At 40.6% G+C, this 19,140-nt stretch overlaps 1 protein-coding gene across 6 annotated transcripts in view; it reads right to left on the bottom strand.

Annotated features, from left to right (window-relative positions):
• klf5l (Kruppel like factor 5 like) overlaps positions 1 to 19,140 on the bottom strand; it is a 78,638-nt gene that overhangs the window by 7,460 nt on the left and 52,038 nt on the right. For 2 of the 6 annotated variants that reach the window (XM_077504878.1, XM_077504876.1), the window contains exon 3: positions 7 to 910. In XM_077504878.1, coding sequence (XP_077361004.1) covers positions 7 to 898 — 892 coding nt within the window. In that variant the 5' untranslated portion in view covers positions 899 to 910. Of the gene's footprint in view, positions 1 to 6; positions 911 to 7,809; positions 7,967 to 8,035; positions 8,156 to 17,255; positions 17,536 to 19,140 lie in introns of those variants that run through there. The other 4 variants (XM_077504874.1, XM_077504875.1, XM_077504879.1 and 1 more) reach the window with 4 other exon arrangements.

Genomic DNA, 19,140 nt, shown 5'->3' with positions numbered 1-19,140 from the left:
AAAGACCTGGATAGTCGCAGAAATGAATTCTCCTCTTCTCCAGCTCTGGGTTGTTCCGCCGATTGTATTTAGGCCCTGTCAGGACGCCCTGGCCATGCGTCATCAGCATGGCGTGAGGGGACAACCCCGTCACTTTTATTCCGCCCAGCAGATGCTGTTGGTACGGTGGTGGTGGCGGCTGGCTCGCCAAACTGAGCAGCTCGGCCTGAGCCTCAGGACTGCCTGGTTGCGAGTTCGGTGGTGAGGGAGGCAGACTGTGGGGGCCCGCATGCTGGGTGGTGGATGCCTGGTAGTAACCGTGGTGTGCCCCCAGCTGGTGCTCGGCTAACATGTAGCCACCAACACTGCTGGCATTGCCGAGGTTCAGCATGGTCCGAGAACCAGACGCTGAGGGTCCGGAGTGGGACAGAGTCATGGTGAGGTCTGCTGTGCTGTTGATTGGCATGTGGTAGACCTGAGGTTGAGGGGGATGGGGTCCTATGTGAAGGTCCATGTCCAAACTCTGCTGCCGCTGTGACCCACTCGAAAGGGTGACACCCGAGCTCTGGTCCGGCTTGATGAAAACACTGTTGACCACGGGCGGTACATTGAACACCGAGGTGAAGTCCGGGAGGGCCTGGGTGCCGGCGGAGGAGCAGGGCACCTCCAGGCCGGGCTCCGTCTTAATCTGCGTGGGGGCCAGGGTCTTCGAGTTGTTGGGGCGATAGAGGCCCGTGCGCAGGTGGGATGAGCCGGGGAGGATGAGGTTGATGTTGAGGCTGTAAGGGGCGCCGCAGGGCTTCTCCTCAGAGAAGTACTCGTCCACCACCGAGGCGCTCTCCCGCCGGTACTTCTTGTCACTCAGGTCAATTGCGGGACTCAAGAGCGAGCTGGTGATCTGGGGGAGGTATTTATCCATCTCCAACTGGGCCTGGAAGGGTGAGTCGCAGACAATAAGAACGAGAAAACCATTTTTGGACAGATATCCCACAAAAGTCATGAATCAGGTGGGTAATATCAGCATTTATTCACACGGAATCCATTGAAGCGGTATAGTGCCGTAACTGCTGTTTCAGGAGATGTTACTGTCAAGTGTTTTAACTTTATTCCCCAGTACCAGCAATCCAGGTTACCCTTACACCTAACTGCTGTGCCGTCTTTGTTACGACTCTGACAACACTGGGGTGCAAATGGGGTCTAAAAGGGGCTACAGTAGATTTCTTCCGCCTCTGGTTATACCGCCAAGGTTGCAAGCTGCCTGTTCATCTTCATCCCCCATGTCCGTATCATCCTATCTCTGATAGTACCTCCGAAGCCATCAAATTTGATGGCCCTTACTACTCAACCGAAACATGGGGAAATGGATGTAAAAATACCTCAGTACACGCAAAACTGCCCTGTCAACTCAGTCCCCATGTCTCCCATCCGTCACGCCTCTGATACGACGGAATGTCGGCTTGTTACGCTGGCGAAGCGACCTCTAGCCAGCAAATTCTCAGGTTGACTTCTGCCCCCGTCCCATTCCCGTGTCTGTGCAGTTTAAACAGAACAGCAACATGGAAAATTGGCAATAAAAGTGGTGTCCCCACATTATTTACATTTCTGCCACCAAACATTAGTAGTGCACATGATTTATTTTACGGGGCACACAGGTTGTGCTTCACAAATTCCACCTGGCTCTCCTTGTCGTTCCTCTGTAAACCCTTACTAATAATCCAAAACAATCTTCGCTATCTCTTGCTCCATCAGAAGGTCATAAAATACCAACGCCAGGCGAATGACCACAGTTTTCACGCATTCCTCTGAGCCATAAAGGGCAACTGATGTGCAGATGCGGCAATTTTGTGTCGCAACGGCTATACTGGACTCTATGTGCCACCTTTGTTTCCATATTCTCTACATCTTCTCTAATCTGTAATACACTGATTACATCAAATTGTATGCTTTTCTCTATCATGAAGATTACACTTTTAAATTCCTTGTTAGTTACTGGATTGAATCATACAATTTGTCCAAAATAGCTACAAATCAAACTGAACTGGTAATAAACATGCTACAAAGCCACGACCACTTTGTCAGCGTTTCGAAAGGGGAACAATAGCGGCGAGGTTCCTGCATTATAAATCACAAAGCTTTGATCTGAACAAACTTGAGGTCACCTAAGGATCAACTGTTAGATGGACCGGAAGTATGGAAACTCCCCCTCGTCCAATAAAGTCAAAAAGGGAGCTGATAAGCGACTCTTACTGTTTTGTTATCATCGGACGCCAGGATTCATAGTCGAGCGCCTTCTCCAATTATTAACCGAATATGGATGCCTGGAGACATTGTTCAAACCATACAAAGATGGTTTTGTTTTTCTTGCGTTTGTACTGTCGGTGACCGGCTACTTTGTTTATCCAAAACATTTTTAACTCCATCCATCCATCCATTTTCTTGACCGCTTATTCCTCACAAGGGTCGCGGGGGGTGCTGGCGCCTATCTCAGCTGGCTCTGGGCAGTAGGCGGGGGACACCCTGGACTAGTTGCCAGCCAATCGCAGACATTTTTAACTGTCATACTAAAACGACTTAAGCAACCTCAGATATTTGTTTTTCTGCCCCTTCTTTTGGAATCCATGACAAGCCAAATCAGAAAAAAAACAGCACACACTTAAGCCTTTAATTTGCTGAGGTTGTGTTTTAAAAACGGACTACATTAAATATTTGAACTGTTAGGCTACATGATGTTAGCTAAGCATGCTGATAATGACATTCTCGAAGGTGAGCCATTATTTTGAACGTGAGGTCTATCAAAGTATTTTTACTATATCACTGACGTAAGACCCGTACTAAAAATCGGAAATGATTGCGGGTTAGGCATTGTGTTCACAAAACAAATTCAAGTTAGTTACCTCCCCAATGTATGCTGTACTTTTCCAGTTTTTTTTTAGTTTTTTTTTTATGCTGCATGATGTGTTAACTAAGCATGCTAATGCGAGTTGCTCAAGGGTTAGCCACTGGCTAAAATGCAAAGCCTGCCAAAATCAGCTTTATTCAGGAAGATTTTTAACATGTTAAACATGCTAATTATCAGTCAGGTTTGAGGGTTAGCCACTAGCCAAAAACACAACATTTTCATTTTACTACAACAAGCATGAAAAGAAGTTGGCGTTATCTCAGTGACTCACGACACTGGTGTTATGCTACACAATGTTTTGCTAAGAATGCTAATAATCGGTGTTAGCACTTTCCAAACATTTAGCTTTTTTTTTTCTATTTGGTTGTTTGCAGTCAATGGCCAATTGGCCATGTTTCAAATTATGTTAGCACGCGATGACTACTATGAATGAAAATAAACAAAAGGCAAGATATGAACAAGCAGACATTTTCAAGTGTTGTTCATCGAAAGAGTAGGAATATTTTTCTTCCGATGTCTTGGTTAGATTAACTTGCTCATCGTAAGCCGCTCACCTTCATTCCAAACATGATTTTTATTTTTTATTTTTTTTTATTTAAACAAAACTTTTGTTGTACTTAAGATACTTTCTCAGGCCTTCATTTTCTTCTTGGTGTCTATTTTTACTTGACAGAGTTTACGTTTCACTGCATCGTTTGAATGCCTCCAGCCTTTGTTTTTGGCTTGGCTGAGTGCGTTGGCTTCCAGCGACACACCCGTGTGGAGGGAACTCTGTGTTTGTTGTTTGAGTAGCATGCGCGTCGTTAAGTTAAAGGATTGATGGTTTGCATCATACGCCAGCAAGTCGGGATTAAGAGCTATTCAAACGGAAGAAAACACCTTTTATTTCTTTCATGAAAACATCTTGTCCGGTCTTGTTGAATGCCAGATCAGAATTTTATGTCAGCATCAAAACCTTTGAGACTGCTGATATTTTATGACCTTCTGATGCAAGTGAGCAATAACAAGGCTTCTTTTGAATTATTATTATTCTCGTTTGCTTCTTCGCAATACGATTTAAATTGATAAAATGAACACCACTATATCGGGGATACTGGTCTGCTAACATAGAAAAAACCTTGACTTGGTTATTTTTTTTAGGACTTCCTGATGGAGCAAGGAATAACTAGTCTTGTTCTACAAAAATAAAGTTCACTTCCTTGTATTAGCATTCAAATCCAAAATGAAAATGACAAAAGCATCCAGGAAACGGGGTGAGCGTAACCTGATGACTAAAAACTAAACACTATTTAAGCATTAGCATTGTTGACACTGATATGCTAGATCAGAAAATTACAATTTAGCAATGTATATTTTTTTTTACTTTTTGATGGAGCAGGCAATTAGGATTGTTTTAGATATTGAGCATAAGTAAAAAGTTTGCTTCCTTGTAATAATTTTCGGTTTTAAGGTAGCAGTCACTCATCATGCTAACAGAAGGTAATAGTGTAAGTAATTTGTGCTTTTTCCTGTGTTAGATAAGCATGCTAATCTGAAATGCCACTGGTTTGGAGTCTGGTGAAGTATTAGTACTATGATTATGAAAAGAACCTTAGCATTATCTTGTCGATTTACAACACTGCACTTAACCTGAGCCATCTTCCAAAATGTGTTAGCTAAACATGTTAATAATATGAGATGATCAAGGGTTAGCCATCAGCTTGAAAACAAAACCTAGCCAAGTTTTTTTTTTTTTTTAACTAAAAGTATTAAAAGAGTTATTATCCCACCAATTTACCACACTGCGCTCAATTTGAGCAAAAGCCATCAACCATGATGTGTTATCCTATGGTTCTCATTTGAATAAGCGACTGCAATTGTTTGGATTATTGGTTTTTCCTTATGTCACAGATTTGTCTGGTCACTTGTAGACCTCAATCTTTCATCACCCAAAGACCAAGCTAGCATTTGAAGCCGAAAGACGACAATGACATTTTCACAGACAAAACAAAAAGTTAAGCCTGCTTAAAGAGTGAGTAGTCTGCGGGTAGCGTGTCATCAACACACGCAACCGTACGTAATGGGTAATCACAAGAGTTAACCAAAGAACCATAGCAACCAGAGAACAAGTCAAAACTCAAGTCTAATGCAAAATTGGAAGTTGCCGCAATAACATTCTCACATTGTTCATGATTTAAAAAAAATAAAATAAAATAAAAAAATACAGTTGACTTCATGCTCAAGCTAACGGCTAACCGTCTAGCATCTCAGTGTAGCAAAACAAATTCAATGGAAGATAGTTTAGCATAGTATCATAAATCGGCTTTAGTAAAAATACAGATGACTTCGCTCAAGTTTGTGTTCAAGCTAACAAGTTGGTGAGATAATGCTAGCATCTCGGTGGTTTGGTATAGTAACTTCTAATCTGTAATAAATATGTATTTTGCCACGAAATAAAACAATATCTATTTCCTCTATAAAACTTTTATTTATTTTAATAACAGTAGAGTAATTTCATATGTGATTTAAAAATAATAATAAACTGAATTCATAGTTGGAAAGAAAACACACTTTAACAACTTTTTTCACAACAGCACCACCTGTTCGCCGTGACCACCAGCGGTACTCCACTATCCTTTTTAAAGACGCAGGTGCGCAGGGGAATCCTGCGTCGCTGCTTTGCGTGTATGCAAATGTTGCGTGTACGTTGTCGTGGAAGTCAAATGGTTAGTCCAAAAAAAAAAAAAAAAAGAAGAAGAACAACCGGCACAATTACAACACCCGTATCTGAATATTGATCTGCGGGGGATCATTAGGTGTGACCGTCAGGTTACTGTGTAACCGGCCCCGTCGTCTTACGGCCGCTGATATCACGGCTAAAGAATCTGGCGAGTGCCTTCATATGGGTTACTCATTCTGCAGTTACGGCTGGCGGAGACATGAATGTCATTCACGTCTTCGTCAAAGCAACATTAGGCTACTGCGATGGGGTTCTATATGAAATTGTGCTAAACCTAAAGGCAATGTGAAAGGGGTCTTAAAGTACCTTAACTTTTCCACCTTTTTCAGGTCCACTCCTAAATGCAAACACAAGAACGATGTGGCAAAACAAAAGCAAGCACATGACAGGTAAACCCGTACAACCCCAGCCCCGCCCCTCACTTCACCCCCTCCTACCCCTTCCCCCTGCTGCTTTACTTTCTCATGGCGGTGGGCCTTTGACGGCGGTGCCCCGAGGCGGCTTACGGAGATGTGGGCCCTGCTCAGACAGGTCGGACCGCATACTGCTGTCACGCCACAGACATTCACTTCAAACAACAAAGAAAGGAAAAGAAACGGCCAAAAAGAGGTTGAAAAACGAGGACTGCAAATGACAAAAATAAATAAATAATTAACAACAACGAAGAGGCTAACGGTTAGCATTTATAGATTGAGGGGTGGGCAACATGAGGCACTTGGGTCATCTCATGGCCTCATGAGAGCTTTTAAAACGGTCCACTGTGCAAATTCTACAAACGAAGCATTTAAACCACAAATGTACATAATATATAATAATAAATTATTTCTAATAACATCATTTTATGACTACTGCTTTCACGCATTATAACAATTACCTTTGACATCAATTAGCATCTAAGAGTTAGCATCGATGTCTCTGACACTTGTCATGAATTACTGTACAGCTCGTGTCAGTGTTTTCTTTTTGGCAATTTGTCTAGGTTCTTTTTTTCTTTTTTCTTTTTTTGCAACACACAGTGATGATGTAATTTATGACAATTTGATGCGTTTTAGAGCTTTCATCACCATTTTCGATAATCAGCAATGAGCATCAACGTCTTTTAGGGCTATTATCATCTTGAGAAAGATTGGTGTCAATGTACAACAGTGTCAGTTGACATCCTTTTGTGAAAAATATCATTGCTTTCTATTTTGAGCAATTTGTTGTCACTGTCCTTTTCAATACTAGCATACACTTTTTTACAGGAAAAAAAAATAGTGTCATTGTCATTTGACACGAATTCATGACAACAATTTGCATCGTCAACATGATTTAATGACAATCAGCGTTGACATCTTTTACAGTGATTACATAAAAAAAATATATATCTATAGAACACATCGTATTGACATCCCCTAAGACAATTGGCATTAGTCTTTTAACAATTACCTTCAACTTCTTTTTACAATTAGCGTCTATAGCTCTTTCATGACAACTAAACTTCTTCGAGCCACAGTTAGCATTTACATATTCTACAACTACAATTGTCTTTTTTTGGTGACAATTAGTCTTTCATAGCAATTTGTGTTTGAACAAATATCTCTTTTTGCCAGTTAAAGTAGCCATCTTTTAGCAACAATTAGCACCATGTGTTTTTTTCTGCAATTACTGTCTTTTAACCTCAGTTAGCATCGTCTTTAACACCAGTTAGTCACTTTGCAACGAAACGTGCGTCCCTTGCAGAAGCTTACCCACGCCCCTCTGCAGTTAAGTAAGCAGAGTATTAGCAGCCTCCTAGCTTAAACAACAACAGCAAAACGAGGTGTAAAATTCACAAGGTATAAATCCGCGCGCGTTTTAGCCTCAGGTCGCCGGTCGAGATCTATTTATTAGCAAACAGTAAATGCTGCGTTAAACTTTAACACAGTTGTTTGTCCGATTTATGGCACGATAATTCCTGGCTAATTCCGCAGGAAACAAACATTTTTTTGCATAAGTCTAGCCAATCATGTGATCACATGAGTAACATAGTGTTCCATCATGAATGTGGGGGAGAAAAAATAAAAGGTGTTTAATTTCAACACGTAAGCACGTATAGTAGCCTATAATGCTAACTTGTCAGGTGTCAAACGGTACTTTAACCCGCACAGGTAAGCGAGCATAACACAATAGTTAATTGAGAACGAGGAACCGGAGCTCCGGTTCACATCGACGGGTCGGCGGAGACTCTCACCCCGGGTTTAACGTCCTCAAACACGGATGAGTCCTCGGCACCGTCCGCTGCTCCGGACATCCTCACCGGCTTTAGCTGCGTGAAAACCACCCGCTCGTCGCTCCCCTGCGGCGGATTCATGACCGGCCCTACGCTCGCTGCCATTTCAAAACGTTCCCTTTAGGTGAAATTCTGGTTTTAAATACACATAGGCGCTTGTTTGTTTGTTTTTTGGAGTTATATTTACCGCAGCTGAAAGAAGCGACACAATAAGTCCAGCAGTCTTCGGCGCTGCTCTCACCTGCTATCTTTTACCTGGACTCAAGTATGCACACATACTACCAATCAGAGGAGGGGACCAGGCGAGCTGGTGGGCGGGATTCACCTGAGCGTGAACAGGAAGTGAAGTGCACGTCTCCAAAATGGCACAGATTTGCTATTCATAAACACGCTAATAAATCATATTGTCACTTTATGTTAATATTTGTCCAGTTTTTTTTTTTTTTTTTTTTTTAGTCTGGAAGAAAAAAAGGGGGGCGCATCAGTTCCATAAAGGAAAAAATAAAATGGTGACAACGGTAAAGGTCTTATTTTCTGATTGTATATTATTTAAAAAAAAAAAAAAAAAAAAATCTAATTCTTAATTTATTCAAATTGAGAGCGTTATAAGAGCTATTTTTAATTCAGGAAAAAAAATTAAAATTCAGTTTAAAATATTGAAATAATAATTTCTTTAATTTATGAACTATTGTTTTAAGTGTATAGACCTACCAACAAAACAGCAATAATAGGATTAGTTTTGTACTTAATCATTTATTACAATTTGTATAGTTGTTGAGTATTTTGAACACTTTAAAAAAGTTTAGAAGGTGTAAAGAAACATGACGAAGAAATAAAAATCATAATAAATAAAATAGTCAAAAATATATTTAATACATTTTAAAATAAATTATTAAGTGTGTTCTTGTCCAAGTATCTATCGCCACACTAATTTGTGAAAAAAAGAAAAATTATTAAATATTTTAATTATTACTCAAAAAACAAACTTTTAGTGAATATGACACTTTTCATTTAAGTGCACCACTTTTTACAGTATCTTCTCATTACCGACATTTCAACATCAAACTGCATGTTCCTTGAACAGTTTTGCCACACATATCACTTAAATGTAACACAAGGTATTTCAATTTATCTCAGTCTGAACAGTAGGAGCCACTATGTGAAAGGACCAAGAAGAGTCTGGTATGAACATTACTTTTGTGTAAACTGCAAAATAATAACAATGACAGTGAAAAAAGTGATCAATGATAATATTTAGAGGAATGTAGAGTATGTTTTTTCTCCGACCAGGAACGTTTCTATTCTCATCTTCGCACACTTTGCTCAGCATAAAAACATAACGTTATTTAAAAAAAAAAAAAAAAAGCAAAACATCACTGCTGCACTACAAAAAACACGTGAAGTCATTTGTGGTAATAACACTGGGAGGATCCCATCGCCCTTTTAATTTCCATTTAATTGCTGTCAAATGACACATAATTGCAGTACAGTTTATGTTGGATTCACGTCAATAAGAAACGACGCGATGGATTCCAGTTAACATTACCCTAACCACTTTTTTTCCCTGCAGGTCTGAACCCATGTAGGGACTGATGACATATTTATTGCGTTCTGATCCAGGCGGCAACATGAAACTATCCTCAAGATAACAACTGGAATAGTCGCATTCCTCCATAACGGCGACCTTTTCTTAATGAGGACCCAAAAAAAAACATGTAGCAGGCTAACGCCCTTTATTGATTTTGAGGAAACGGATAGTAAACCGGCGACACGGTGGTGGTATTGTGTTAGCATTTTCGCTAACGAGCTAACATTGAGGCAGTGTTAATATTTGAATGAATGAACACCCAGTAGGTGTTAATTTTTGGTGAACTTTTTTTTTACTCTAATGAAAATAAGCTGTTGTTAGCTCATTAGCCAAAATGCTAACATGATGTTGCTAATGTGAGGAAAGGTAACTATCATTGGATAAAGCTATCCATTTAGCAGCAAGAAACCTGACGTGACTGTATGCTGTTGTTAGTAATTAGCCAAAATGCTAAACTATGCTACTAACATGAGGCCAACCTATTATCTGTAGATAAAGCTATGTGATCATCTACATAGCCATTCAAAAATTGAAAAGTAATGGTATGCTGTTGTTCGCTCGCTAACTGAATAGCTATCCTACTGACAAGAGGCCAAGTTACCAACCTTTGATATTGCTATGCAATCAGCTGCAGCATCATTTAATTAACTAAAATGTTAAAACCATGCTACAAACATAATGTTATGCCTACTTGCATTATCTGTAAAACAACGCTATGTTATTTTTAGCCTGTTAATCAAAATGCTAACACTATGCTACTAATGTAACGCCAAGTTGTAAATCCCCGTATTAAACGATGATGATATTATTAGCGTTTGTGTGACAGTCGTAGTGGAGTGGGTGTGTCGAAAATGAGTGCCGCCATTGGCCACCCGGCGTCCTTATTGACCGAGGGCGGATCCAGTGAACAGTCTGCGATTGTTCTTAGCTATGACGCCGCCTGTTTGCCTTCCTTCAAGGGCATTGATCCGCTTCGGTGACTCTGTCAAGTTCAAGACAAAAAAAAGGAGAGAACCAGAGGGGAAGAAAAAGATGATGATGATGATACAAACGGCGCAAAAATACGACAAAGTTCTGATAAATGTGAAGAAGTGATTATACAGATAAGACCCAGTTGGGTAGAACCAAGCAAGCTTGGGACTGACTGGTCGACGTCAGGTTGTCTTCTTTGTACAGCAAACAAATAGAATTTTGATTTAATCACTTAAAGACACAATTAATCGACACCTGACACAATCAAGTGATCAATTAATCAGTTAATTGAAAAATCAATTAGAAATAATTTAGAAATAAATTAGAAAAAGAGTTCATCTCTATTTTTACATTATTTAAAAAAATATTTTTCAAATTTGACATTTATAAAATACAATTACTTTGGCAAGTATAAGTACAATGCAATATTTGAAGAATATAAAATATCTTCATTTGATCTACAGCGCATATAAATATTTACTATTAATTACATTTATTTAATGTAAATACTAGACTAAGTTTAATTTCTGGAGAAATTGCGTCGGAATGCTGAAAGCTGAATGCTTATGAAGTAAATTGAAATATAAATTATGTGAAAATTACAAAGTTTTAATTGAAGTTAAAAGATAAATGAATAAGAAGAAAACTTGAACTGCAATTTGTCTAAGGTGGGATTTAATCATTTCAGAGAAATTATAATCCATTTCCTGAAACGATAGTCAGTTTGTATCATACCATGGAATATACTAAAACGTGGTCCAAGCGGGGTTTGAACCCAGGCTCTCCATAGGGGAAGAACTTGCTCTAATGACTGAGCTAACTTGCCTTGTTCAAATTCATGGATAATAGCGTATTTATTTTAAAAATAGCCATCTGATGAAAGCCAACGTGCATTTAATCATTTGAGTGAAATTGTAATGCATTTCCTGATATGATAGTCAGTTGGTATACAGTTATATCACTAAGCATAATTGCCATGGATATATTTGCAATGTACAGTCAGAAGTGGGATTCGAAACCGGGACCTCCTGGTTACTGGACAATGCACTTAACCAAGTGCTCCACTGAGCAGTATCAGAAGGCTGGTAATGTTGTATGTTTGGAAGGGCCACGGAAAGTGGGACTTAGAAAAAGTTCAATGTCAGTCCCATTGAAAATGAATGGGGAAAAGTTGATATTTAACGTTAAATTGTGCTGGTACTGTAAGTAATGTGGACTGAAGATAGATAGATAGATAGATAGATAGATAGATAGATAGATAGATAGATAGATAGATAGATAGATAGATAGATAGATAGATAGATAGATAGATAGGACCCGAATATATGAGATAGATAGCTGCTAGCTAGCTAGCTGCTAGCTAGCTAGCTGCTAGCTAGCTACTAGCTAGCTAGCTGGGCATCATCACATTTGTTGCAAACTCATTCTACTGCTGTACATTGCTATGCCAAGGCACTTCCTGTCACAAAAAAATATGACTCAAAATTCTTTTAGTGGCTCAGACGTGACACAGCAGTGGATCACCACCGTTATAGTTTTATTGTCGCCGTCAGACATTTTACAGCCTGTTAGTGGCGTCAACACAAAAAGTACAAAGTTTAAAAAAAAAAAAATCATAGATCAAGGATGAATCATATAAAAAAAATAATACTTTCTTCAACCTAATTAAAGAAAATAATTGTAATACACCAATAGCGCAAAATACAAAAATAGCAGTTACAGTTTACTCGCTTCAATAACATTTGCAAGTGTACGAATAAATATCAAACTTGAGAAGTTTTAAGAAATCATTAACATTAGGGGCAGAATTTTCTTATCAGTAGGATAACTAATACACTTTATGACTCAGTGTCAGGGCTATATAGCCGATATATTGCACAACACGCTGACTATGATGGGGAAAACTATTGTAAAATGGAAAAAAAAAAGATTATCGCTAATTATGTCAATTATAGTGAAGGAAGTCAGGGCGAAAAATGCACAATTGACATATGTGACATGACAGGAAGCAAAGAATGTGGATTTCACCATCATTGATAGTCCCTGCGGTAGTCGTGACCATATATGGGCTCAAGGAAGTCCCTGGAATTCCTTCTGAGATGACGCCACTTTGACAATTGAAACATGGGAGCCCAGCAACTGCTCGACCAAACGGCCCATCATCATGTCTTGTAACCCCTGAAATCGCCTGTCCTAGCATGTTTCCATGGGGGGACGGCCATGATTCATGCTTCATTGTTGCAGGGTAAAAGCAGGGGAAACATAAATATGTCATCATCCTCGGAACATTTTCTGGCAAAGACAAAAAAAAAGATGCAATGATTCTTATAGCAAAATGTGTAAAAGACAAAATAGTGAAAATTAAATTTTAGCTAACTAAATAATTATCCTTTTGCCTATTCTCTTGTTGCTAGGTAGAATTTATAGACTTTGTGGATGTGGAAAAAATGATCTAACAGGAGGGTAACTTAATTTCAAGTTAGTTTTATTTTTCAGTATGATGTTATAATCTGTGATGGGGCACTGATCGAGCTGTCCCAAATGCAAAATCAGCATTCAAATTTTACACTTTTGAATAAAATAATAATAAATTACTCAATTAAAAATATTCTTACATAAAAAAATGAACTCAAATACATCAATAATTGTAATTAAAGCAAATTCAAAAAAATTAAATGAAACAAGTTGGCTTACAAATTTTAGTTAAAATATGTTTAGATAAATGCTTAATAAATATAAAAATATAATTCATAACTTAAATGGATTATTTTAATAACAAACAACCAAATAGCTTAATAATTAAATTGAAGAAGATTATAAAAAAAATCGTAACTGGTAGCAAAATCGACTTGAAATCCGAAGGCTTGAAAAATCGATTGTTTTGGTGCGAGGCTATAGGTTGCAAAGAGGAGTTGACAACATTCCCAGGGAGATTCCCAATGCACACGCTTGCGATCTGTCAGCATCGGGTTCTGTGTCGCGTAACACCACCTTACTCTCGGCGTGTCAACTGTCAACAATGCGCCAGTAAACCGATGCAGCATCCACTGGAACTCGATATGATATGTGCGCATCTTATCAACTTGTTGGCCTGAATGTCGTCTTGGCGCGTACGATCTGAGGCTAGCGATACATTATACGTGCCGGCGTGTCGACCGACTGATTACCTCGCACCTTGCTGCCGTGTGATGAATTAGCGGCCATGAATTATAAAAGGGCTAACGTTGTTTATGCCGATCAGACAGCAAAAATCCGAGTAGGCTATGATGGAGTTGTTAACTTTGACGGCATGCTACAGTCCCACCAGATGGAGTAGGTATAGAAATGCTTGGCGATGTTGTGTTGTCTCGATTGTACGTCTCACCAAGTTCTACGAAAAGTTGGAGGGACGATATATGTAGTAGCCCAAGACCTAAAAGTCTCTTAGAGGTATATGCAAAACACAAACACAAGTCCACCATTTTGAATTTCCTTTCAAATTTGGTCTCGCTGTGACAATAAAAGCTGGTGTAACTTGACACAGATGATCATATCTTGTCAAATATCCGGTTAGCCAGATCTATGTCATATTTGCTCTTAAGACTGTTTAGGCCTTCATGATGTTAAAACACAAAGTTTGTGATTTTTCGTGACACGCTGTTGCCTTATCCTCTAAAATTGAAGCAATTCTACAAAGCTTTATCATCTGTTGTTGAGGCTTTGTTATGTTTCCCAGTCACAGTTGGGTAAGTCCAGTTTTTTACTTCCTTAATCAAGTCTGTGATCCAAAGAGTCATTATCATTATCATCTATTTTACGACAGTAACGAAACTTCCTTCACAATGGTGTGTTACTCAAGGATGGCCTACAATGGGATGATGATTTGTACATATCTGTCGGACGTGTCTGAACAGATGCAAACTGACTTTACTCTTTACTCCAAGCGGATCACTTCCTCCCATTGCGTCACTCGCAGCATTCCAGTCTCAGTGGGCCAATCGGGATCTGACGGTGGGGTGCCTGATGCTAGAGGTGCTTGCTGGTGGCAGACATGCTTTGGCAACTGCTACCAAAGCATGATGGGCCTCAGAAGATGATGGCTGCAGGGTAGATGATGCATCATAGATATGACTGTGAGCGTCATTTTGTCGTTTTCTCACGTGTTCTTTGAAGTTGTGGTGGAACGGTTAAGGTGGTATGCACCATAAGTCGAGGACCATGGATGCGGTCTATGGCAGAGTTCACCAATTCCGGTCCCTGAGGCCTGGAGTCCTGCAGGTTTTAGCTGTTTCTGCCTAGCAACACGCCTGATACTAAAGATCAGGATCGTTATCAGGCATGCTGGTGAGCTGATTATATGAATCAGGTGTGCTAGTCTGCAGAAACATCTAAAACCTGCAGGACTCCAGACCTCAAGGACCGGAATTGGTGAACCCTGGTCTATGGACTATAAACGATGGACCACAACCCATGAATTACAGACCCTGGACCAAAGGCAGTGGACCATAGACCATCTACTGACCATGGACCACAGTCGATGAATCAAAGACCAAATGTAACTGGGATCCTGTGCAGTCCAACCACACCAGTTAAGAGTTCAGTGCACGAATCTTCAAGGCTTCTGAAGAGTAAGGATTAACTAACCGACATTTTGCACAATGCAAGATGGCATCTGATACAAGATCACGGATTATCAACCATGATTAAGGTCCATGGACCGTATAGTCCAGTGACCATAGACCATGTACCAAAGACCATGAATGACAGACCATAAGATCATATCATATCATATCATATCATTGTTTAATGATCCCCAGAGTGGAAAATCAAGACTGCGGATCAATTATTGAACCACTGATGATCATCATATCCAGATCATGAGTTGTATAAATAAAGATCATGCTTTACAGACCATGAATTATAGATCAAGTCCATAAGACTAGAGACATGGGATAGAAAACCCCGATCCTCGAGTTACTGTCCTACCTGTTTTCCATGTCTCCCTCCTCCAACACAGCTGACTCAAATAATCAGCTAATCAGCAAGCTCTGTAGAATCCTGATAACGATCTTGTTCATGAATGAGCTCTGTTGGTGGAGGGAGACATGGAAAAGAGGCAGGACAGTGGCTCTCGAAGACCAGGGTTCCCGACCACTGCTGTAGACCATAAACCTTGTATCATAGAACTTAGATCAGTGACAACGGATCAAGGACTGTGAATCAAATACCATGGACCCTAGCCCTTGAGACCATCTGATCCAGAACGTTCTATTGACGCAAGTTCTTAATAGTCGTGCATGACCAACGTCAATACCAACACATTTAACAAAAACAAAAACATTTTCAGTTGTGTGCTATGCAGGTAATTGGCAAAGAAGACGACATTTGACATGGATTTTCAAGTTCTGTGGGGCCACCAAGAAACTGCTGACGTCCAAGACGTCAGCGACGAGCAGTGTTCTTTTATGTGACGGGTTCTCGTGAATCCGTAGGTGGGCTGAGTCACACTTAACAATGTGCTCGCAAAAGCCTGAAGCACAAAGCCGCATTTTGCACAACCTGCACCAGTGACGTTTTTTTTTTTTTTTTTTTGTACCTGGCAACAAAAGGTTACGAAAACAAAACACGGTTACTATGGCAAACAAAACTACGGTCGTAAAATTAAGTATATTAATTATAATGCTCGATTATGACATAACATGTTCGTTCGCCTACGACACTAGCAGGGAGTATCCAAGTACAAAAATCTGGTTAATGTATTGGAGATTTTTCAGGTATTTGTACTCTACTTGAGCATTTTTTATTTTGTACTTTTACTAACTCCATTAGAAAACAGTTTTTTAAAAACTATTTCTCCTTCGAGTTCTTTCTTCACCTCTGGCCTACAGAACGTGAAGTGTCAAACCAGGCTCGTTCTCCCACTATAAATAAGCTTCAGGTTCCCGCTGCTAACGAGATGCAACAGGCTAAGGTTACTTTTTATTAATAGCTGCAGTGACAGCGGCTTTGTCGCGGCCTTCGTTGGCCGTGTTTACCTTAAGATTACCGCGACAAAAAGCCTGGTTATAGCGCAACCTTTGACCGGCAGCGTTGTGACAGTTACTGTATGAGAACATGATGGATGGACGGCCGGAGTGTTCAAACACTGAACCCTGAGAGAGTGCGAAACGCACGGTGAAACTTCTTCTTTCACGTGAACTAGGACACACCCAAATATCAAGACCGTGTATTGGAATTACTGCATATAACGGATTGTCATTTGTTTTCAGACCATGTTTGTGCGGGTTTACGTCCGGCGATCTGGGTCCTTCTCAGTAGGGAAGCGCCTACCAAAAGCAAAACCCCCAACCCAAACTATAATCCGGGTAACTAATGCCAACCTGAAACCGTGATACAGACCCCCCCAAAAAACACTCTCTACATCTGAAAAGACATTACCCTGAACCCACAACCCTAACACCAACCATAACTCCAAAACCACACAATTTAACACCAATCATACCCCTAAACCCAGAAGACGACAATCTCTGCTGAGGTTCTTCCCTGGTTTTCAGGTCCAGTTCATTTAAATGCATTTGAGTGGTTCACACTGACCTCTAGTGCACAAAATGGGAGAAGGCAGTTTTCGTTTTGTACCTCTTCCTGGCTGCACAGCTTGATCTCAAACAGTCATTTGTTGAAGTGATGATGAGGTGTCAAATTTCCGCCTTCAAGGTCCGATGCTAAGCAGATGTGAGCCACCCAGGAAAGATCAATGTGTGTGTGCGTGCGTGTGTGAGGATCAGAGCTAACCATAGCGTCTTTAATGACCCCTCCAGAGAGACCCCGGATAATCCCTGTCACCTCAGGGACTTTAAGCATCACCCACCTTGCTTCAGTCACCTCGGTCTGTTTTCCGTTGGGGGTGTGCACGGTCCGGTGCGTCCTGGTTCTCTTGTTTGATACATCGCATATCGTATCGTTACGCAACTTAGCTTGTCTTTGTCATCGTATTTTATCTTTACATACTGTATTTTTATGTATCACAACTTTATGTACTATATCAAATCACATCTTTATGTAACATATTCTATCTATATGTATCAAACTGTATATGTACGTACGGTATGCGTTATTTTAACACACAGCAACACATACAAAACCACTCATAGGGCTTTGCTGCCTCTTCTTCTTGCTGTTAATTACGCTGCATGAGTTCCAGTAGAGCTCAGTGCTGCCCAACATGTTGTGGCACAACGTGGTACTACACTGAAATTGCACCGCTCGAAATTAGGATTTGCTCGTGTACTGGATGAACCTATGAGAAAATGATTCAAATCAGGTGGACTGCTGCCTGCAGAGGCTCCAGCTCACCACCAGGGGGCGCCAAAGGACAGCACTTGCAGGCGGTCCTACTGCATTTTGCCAAGGGAGACACACTGATATGAGGGATGTGTAACCCTGGGCTAATTAGCACCTGATGTTCACTTAATGAAGACACACACACACACACTGGGCGAGCACTGGGAGAGGCAACTCTCTTGATACAGGTCCAAATGACACCGCCGCCCTCTTAATTAAGACACAAGGATTTGCATAGACACACGCACGTGCGCACATGCACACGTACACATGTACTAATGAGCTCAACAAGCTGCTCTAATCAAAACATCAGCTCACAAATTAACAGGGGCATTTGCACCATCATTACTTTGCTTTTAATTCGGCGCACCCCCTAGAGGGCGTTTTCACGCACCAACAGGGGTGTATCCATAACAGTTTGGGAATGCTAGGTGTATACAGAATGAGTCTTTTTTTTTTCTCCAAGTCATGCACCCACTTCAGTGTTAGGTGGCGCACCGCTCCTCACCGTTTTAAGCCACACCCCCCTTTAAGATCCCAATATGGTGAAAAAGTTGTGTCAGCAAGATGGTGCACTCCATTTCACATCCTAAAAATGTGCATGCTTCAGTATGTTTAATGTCTATCTTGCGCACCCCCGGGTGTAAGCACACTCTCTTTAGTACCAGGTACCATGTGCGCAAAAGAGATGGCGCACCCCTTTTGCTCTGTTTTTAAGCCTTCAAAGCATCTCAATAGAGATTGCGTACCCCTCTCCCCCTATATTAAACCCCGTATCCCTTTCGACATCTTGACAGCGCTAGCGCACCCCTTCACCCCGTTTTTAAATCACACACTTTCAACACACACATATGGCAGACCCCTCTCCCCATGATTTTCGCACCCCATACTTTTTAAGATTTTTCAAAATCTCCAAAAATGGCGCACCCTCTTTCCTCATATATTTAAGCGTTATCCTGCAGAGCTGGCGCAGCCCCTCTCACATTTTTTTCACAGCCTTTATCTCAACAGTTTTCAGCCGTGCACCCCTTCAGCGTCCCAACAGTGATGGTGCACCCCTCACTCTGAAAATGAAAACTATGTGTAGCTATTGAACCACATCGCTATTACACTTTTGCACCCCCTGTTTCCTGGAATAATCTGTCACCAACTTTTAAAGCCACACACACTTCTTCCTTGCCTAACAGAGATGGCGCACCCCCGCTCCTCCATACACCCCCTGAAAAAAAAGGCAGTGAGTTTGCAGTGTTGAAGAAGGAGCCGGCTCTCTACTTTTGCCTCTCTAGTTGATTAGTATGAAGCTTTATGAAAAGGCTTCATTAAAATTGCATCCATTTTTTTCTGAGGCTGTAATGAAAGTTAACGCAAGTGTCAAAAGCTTTCCCGCCAACCAAACGGAAGCTAACGCCGAC

This window comes from Festucalex cinctus, chromosome 18 (genome assembly GCF_051991245.1).
Source record: "Festucalex cinctus isolate MCC-2025b chromosome 18, RoL_Fcin_1.0, whole genome shotgun sequence".
NCBI lineage: Eukaryota > Metazoa > Chordata > Actinopteri > Syngnathiformes > Syngnathidae > Festucalex > Festucalex cinctus.
Note: the sequence above shows the minus strand (reverse complement) of the source record. Positions and strands in the feature narration are given on the sequence as shown.